Source organism: Staurois parvus, unplaced genomic scaffold, assembly GCF_062004578.1.
Source record: "Staurois parvus isolate SC_StPar_1 unplaced genomic scaffold, SC_StPar_1.0 ptg001572l, whole genome shotgun sequence".
Taxonomy (NCBI): domain Eukaryota; kingdom Metazoa; phylum Chordata; class Amphibia; order Anura; family Ranidae; genus Staurois; species Staurois parvus.
In genome coordinates, this window is record NW_028319368.1 from 25088 (window position 1) to 31675 (window position 6588).

The window sequence follows — 6588 nt, forward strand, 5'->3', positions numbered from 1 at the left end:
CCTCAGTAGCAGCCCCAATCCGAAACGAGTGCGAAGCATACAAAGACGCATCCAAACCAACATCCCGTAAACATTTCCGAAAAACCGACACAAATTGAAAACGAGTTAACGGGGACCCATCAGCATGCATCAAAAAGGACCCCTGCCCCACCGGACGCCGGGACAAAAATTCTCGAACCGCAAGCACCGGGCACACTAGTGATCCTGGAAGGGCAAGAAACCGAACCCGCGCACCACGACCCCAGCGGTCCGTCTTAGACCGACGGATGAACACCTCCACCCAGTCGCCCGAGCACACAACATCATCCACCAACAACCCCCCAAGCACCGATTTGGATGGACTAACAAGCTCCCCAATACGCAACGCCCCAAAGAAGGCCACCGCAAAAGCCGCCCTAAACAAGCCCACTTCAAAGTCCGAAGAACAAACAAACCGCAAATGTGTAAATAAAGATCCTAACAACTCGAAGGACACCGGGCGACGAGAATCCCTACTGCGATGAGCCCTACGGTAACCCCGAATAGCCTGACGCACCCAGAAATCTTTGGTAAAATCCCGACACCCTTGTAACTTAAAAAAGAAGGCCAAACCAGCCAACCGCCGATCCACCGCCGCAGCAGACACCCCCCGCTCCAAATTCCTCGCCAAATAGTACAGCAATGCCACACGCACCTCCGGCCCCCAGGGATCAATATCGACCTGTTGTAACAGGTCCAGCCACTCCCGCCAAACCAACGAGTACGCAGACCATGTCGCCTCACTCACCGACCGCCGGATCCAGCCGGATACGACCCCAAGGCAATCTCCCACAGCCAGTCGGGACAAGGAACCCCACGGTGCTCCGCAGCCGGCGCCAACTCCCGGAATTTGTCCCACTGAAAACGAGACAAAGCGTCAGCCAAAGTGTTGTCCACCCCAGGGAGATGCACCGCATGGATAAAAACATTCAGCTGCAGGCAACGCAACACTAAATGGCGAAGCAGGCCAACCACCGGCCGTGAGGCAGCCGACACCCGGTTGATGACCTGAACCACCCCCAAATTGTCGCAATGAAAACGAACCTTCCGATTCCGAAAATCTGCACCCCAAACCTCAACCGCCAAGACCACCGGAAAAAGTTCCAACAGAACCAGGTTACGAAGGAAACCCGCCGCCACCCAGGAAGGAGGCCACGGAGCCGCACTCCACCGTCCCTGAAAAAAGGCCCCATAACCCCCGGAAGCCGCCGCATCCGTGAACAAGTCCAAGTCAAAATTGCTGACCGGGCCAGACATCCACAAAGCCCGTCCGTTAAACGAAGTCAAAAAAGTGTGCCAAATCCGCAAATCCTCCCGATGCTCCCTAGTCAAACGAATAAAATGTAAAGGGGAAGTAATCCCTGCCGTCGCCGCCGCCAACCGGCGGCAAAACACCCGACCCATTGGCAGGATGCGACAAGCGAAGTTCAGTTTACCCAACAACGACTGTAAGGCCCGCAGTTGAATTTTTCGCTTGCCGAGCACCCCACCAATTTCCCCTTGCAGGGCCAAAAGCTTGTCCTCAGGCAGCCGGCACTCCATTGCATCAGAGTCCAAAACGATACCCAGGAAAGTAATGACCGAAGCCGGGCCCTCCGTCTTGTCCAAAGCCAGCGGAATCCCAAAACGTTCAGCAACGTGCTGCAAAGTGGCCAGCAAAACGGCGCACACTCTGGAAGCTGGCGGACCCACGCAAAGAAAATCATCCAAATAGTGGATGACAGAATTGACCCCGGAAACATCCCGCACCACCCACTCCACGAACGAACTGAACTGCTCAAACAAAGCGCAAGATATGGAGCACCCCATGGGAAGGCACCTATCAACGTAAAACGAGCCCTCCCAATGACAACCCAAGAAACGAAAACTGTCCGGATGTACCGGCAACAATCGAAACGCGGACTCAACATCCGATTTCGCCATAAGCGAACCACGCCCATAACGACGAACCCAGAAAACCGCTGCGTCAAACGACGTGTAAGACACTGAACAGGACTGCGGATCTATAGCGTCATTCACCGACCCCCCTTTAGGAAAAGACAGGTGATGAATTAACCGAAACGAATTTGGCTCCTTCTTGGGCACCACCCCCAAGGGGGAAACCACCAGATCCGAAAACGGGGCGCAAGAAAATGGGCCGCCCATACGACCTAACCCCACTTCTTTTCGCAACTTAACCGAAACAACCTCCGCATGCCGCAAGGCCGACCGCAAGTTCCGAGCCAAGGGGGGAACGGAAGTCAAAGTGCACGGGATGTGGAAACCCTCCGAAAAACCTGCCGCCAGCAGCACAGCGGCTGCCCGATCAGGATATCTATCTAGGAAAGGCTGCATCCTTTCCACCCTCACCGGTGTCGTCCCTCTTACCCGCATGCTCGCCGGAAGGGCCTCTGCCCCGCTTGAAACAGCGCGACAACGGATGGGAGCCGCCGCAACCGGAACACTCATGCTTAAAACGGCAGGACCCTCCGAAACGACAAGCGCTTTCCTGGAACTGCCAACAGAAGCCCCTACGCTTTGAGGCCGATTGTCCGGGGGAGAATGAACCACCGGCCCCCCCTGAAAAAACGGACCAGGAGGCCTCGCTGGAGTCATGAGGCGCATCCAAAGACCAATGTCCTTATGGTCCCAACGCAATGAAGGGCGAACAGCCCGCCGCTGCCGAAACTGCTCATCATACCGAAGCCACGCAGTCCCACCGTAAACCCTGTGAGCCTCGCTAATGGCGTCAAGGTAACAAAAAAGCGCCGAGCAATGCTCAGGAGCCTTTTCCCCAATAACACTGGCCATGATCGCAAACGCCTGCATCCAATTTGCAAAAGTACGCGGGATAAAGCGAAAACGCCGCTTCTCCGCTTCCTCCCGCCTGCCCTCGTCAACCCGCAACCCCTCCAAAGGAAAACGCTCCAACGGCAAGAGCGTGAAGATCTCCACATACTCCCCGCTCCAAATCCGCTCCCGAACCTCCAACGGCAAGTGCGCACCTAAAGGGCCCTCGAAGCACACGTATACCTCGCACTTGGCCGAGTCCGCCAAGCCGACCGCTCCGGACACCCCCGCACCCCCATCCAAAGCCGTGGAACCCAAAGCATCAGATTCCGCCGCAACCACCGCAGGCCCAGAACCAGAGGGAGGAGAAACCCCCGATCTCCGCACGGCCCCCCCGTCCTGCACTCGGACTTGTAAACCGTCCCCACCAGCCGGCGGGAGCCACGCCGCAGCAGGCCCAGGGACCCCACTACCGCCCCGCTCAAGGCGCTGCAACAAGGTACGCAAACCTGAAATCAAATCGCAGAGCCCCCCCCGCGACCCGAATCGGGAACGCCGACCTCCCGCACCGCCGAGGCCCCGCCCCCCAACAGGTCCCCTAGCGCAGAAGAAAAAGAAAAAGGTAACTCACCAGGCTGCCCAGGAGACGTCCCATCAGCCGTGCGACCCACGTCCAGCGATGCCGAGCGGCCAGCTGTCGCCCCCGCATCGGGTTCCGACAGCTCGCCCTCCGATCTCACGTCCTCCCCTCGACGGCCGGATGGCCTCCCAGTCCCAGGAGCCACGGATCCTCGAGCGCTGTGCCTCTGCTGGCTCCGCCTCCCGGCACCAGACACGCCCATCGACGTCCCTGGGGTCCGACCAGACACGCCCCCGGCAGCACTTCCATCCAGCCTGAGGCTCTTCGGAGCCGCCGCTCCACGCTTCCCATGGGGCCTGCCGGCCGCAGCAGGGGACAGCCCGGCAGCCGCAGCGCTGCGTCTCCCTCGTTGGGCTCCCTCCCTGACAGGCACCTGGTCAGTGGAGGAGCCGGCGACATCCTGCTTCCTCAGCCGCGCGGGCGGGGGGGAGGGGCTTCCTCCCCGCGAGACCCCGCCCGCCGAGCTCCGCCGTTGCCGGGGATTCCTCCCGGCCTCCCCGCGAGCAGAGGCATTGGAGCGCCCTGCCAGCGGGGCCGGAGGGTCCCGAACGGGGCTCCCTGTGTGGCGCTGAACTCTGGGGGAGGGGGAGCCCGGACTAAAGCGCTCCGGAGGCCGAGACCTCCGAGCACGTGGGCGCACCCGCCCCCCTCCCGCTGGTGATGAGGCCGGGTCCTGTGAAAGACCCGGGTCCTGGGACAAACCCGGGTCCTGCATGAAGGCAGGCACCCGGCGCTGAGCTCTGGGGGAGGGGGAGCCCGGACTACAGCGCTCCGGAGGCCGAGACCCCCGAGCACGTGGGCGCACCCGCCCCTCTCCCTCTGGTGATGAGCCCGGGCCCAGCGAGAAGCCCGGGTCCAGGGACACGCCCGGGTCCTGCAGAAAGGCAGAAACCCGGCTCTGCAGCCAGTCCATCCCATGAGAGGCTGCCGCCGCACGCAGCTGGGCCACCAAGCCATCCATGACAGCCCCCCAAAGACCGCAACGAGACCCCCAGGGAAAAGGCCCTAACAAATGCTGGTGTTGGGAGGGAATGAATCTCACTCACCAACGTCCAGGTCCGAAATGATGCCTCCCCCCCCCTGGGACACCCCACCCTAAGGTGCGGCAGAGCCCACCCACGCTCTCTCTCCACCAACCAGCACACCCATCTATCCTTTTCCACACCCCCCTGGCACATCATTAACCCTTTCTTACTCTCCTTCCCACTCTAGGCCTAGTCATGCCTGCCCTGCGCTAATTTTCCTTTCCTTTTTTCGCTACGGGCATTACTGGACAATTGGGCTGTCCTTCAGAAGGAGAGTAGGATTGCTGTCGTCTGAGAATGTCAGGGACAAGAGGAAGCATGCAGTGTATGGGGGGGAAGGGGGGGGGGGGGCGGAGCTAAGTTTAGTCAGTAAGAAGATGCCTGTACATAGAATGCAGAGAGGGACTAAGGGAACCCCAATAAAAGAGCCCACACTTCTGTTTAATAGTGTGACCCCTTCAAAGGTAAAGGGAAACCGGCGGTTGAGAGTGCAGCGTAGCTTTAATGTTCTCCGACACGTAAAACTCCGGCCTCATCCTCATCCTCAGAAAGGTGCCAAGGTTTGGAAGTTCCTTAATGGGAAGGTGACTTGGGTGGCCCCAAGGAAAATAGAGAGGCAACGCTTTTGGAAGCGAACCCGTAAAAAGGCGCAGTGTCTTCATAGAGCCCAAGTCCGTGTAGTAGAAGAACACGGGGAAAGTCGCCTCGTAAGACAGGAAGGAAATCTCCCTTTGAAAGCGATGTCAGTCAGGAAAGGGCTCATGTGGGTGAAAGCTGGAACAGAGGTGCCAAATTAAAGAGTTTGGGCTTGTGTGTTCTGCCCCCTACAGGATCATAACAAAGGGGGGGGGGATATGTGGCAGTGCGGTATCCTGCCATGGTGGAAATCACGGTGGTGACCCAGGATTCTCAACTATACAGGTTGAGGGGCTCCAGGCAGTTCTCATAATGCAGAAGAAACTGGTTTATCAGTTTCCTCTTTGGTTTGTAAGGTCTGTTTTGGGACCTGTAGCCTGGAGATTTCTAAGAGATTTGGGAGGGATGAAATCTCCAGTCCTGGGTCCAGGTTTTGAGAGCAGCCAGCGCGATGATTGCACAGGTGTGTGCAGGCCTTTTTGTAGAGGCTCAAACCATGATTCTGGGCTCCACCCCCGCAGACAGGAGGGCTCCGCCCCGGCAGACAGGAGGGCTCCGCCCCGGCAGACAGGAGTCAGGAGGGCTCCACCCCAGCAGACAGGAGGGCTGCACCTCGGCAGACAGGAGGTCGCTGCCTTGGAGTCAGGTGGGCTTCACCTAGTAGAGGTGGAAGCCAGAGTAGCTGTGTGCTAGAGACATTTTGGATAGAGTCTGCAGGAGACAGACGTAAATTGCATTTGTTGGATGATGGATATCTCTGCGTGGGAAGCATTTTTGTTATTGAACTTTCGTTTAAGTAAAATTGGGCTAAAAGGCGTTTAAAAAGAAGAAGCGAGTTGCTGTGTGCTTTAAAAAAGAAAGCTCTACCATTCTGATGCGAGTTCCCACTATATATATATATATATATATCTCTCCCAGAAGTGAGTTCCCCCCTCCCCCGGACTGTATACAATGTGTGTGTGTGTGTATATATACAGTATCCCCCAGAAGTGAGTCCCCCCCTCCCCCTCACATTTTTGTAAATATTTGATTCTCTCTTTTCATGTGACAACACTGATGAAATGACACTTTGCTACAATGTGACGTAGTCAGTGTACAGCTTGTATAACATGGAAATTTGCTGTCCCCTCAAAAGGATTCAGGTGTTCCAATCACCTCTATGGCCAGTACATACATCCAATGTACAAACAGGTATTACCAGTAAAGGGACCAGCAAGAGTCCAGGTGGATTTGTGAATATTTACCCGGGTTTATATATTGCCAAAAGTATTGGGCCAGCCCTCCAAATCATGTGATTCAGGTGTTCCAATCCCCTCCATATCATGTGATTCAGGTGTTCCAATCCCCTCCCAATCATGTGATTCAGGTGTTCCAATCCCCTCCATGGACACAGGTGTATACAATCAAGCCCCTAGGCATGCAGACTGCTTCTACAAACATTGGTGAAAGAATGGGTCGCTCTCAGGAGCTCAGTGACTCCAAGCGTGGTCCCGTGATAGG

General features: G+C 57.0%; 1 protein-coding gene across 1 annotated transcript; it reads right to left on the reverse strand.

Moving 5' to 3' along the window:
• Positions 1-668: 668 nt before the first annotated feature.
• On the reverse strand, positions 669-2503 carry LOC149435236 (uncharacterized). The gene has a single exon (XM_089662867.1). The coding sequence runs from the start codon at positions 2464-2466 to the stop codon at positions 763-765; it is 1704 nt and encodes a 567-aa protein (XP_089518993.1). The 5' UTR covers positions 2467-2503; the 3' UTR covers positions 669-762.
• Between the last annotated feature and the right edge of the window lie 4085 nt (positions 2504-6588).

What these genes read in the sequence shown, in the direction of transcription:
- LOC149435236 (XM_089662867.1), bottom strand. Translation starts at nt 2,466, where the DNA reads ATGAGTGTTCCGGTTGCGGCGGCTCCCATCCGTTGTCGCGCTGTTTCA.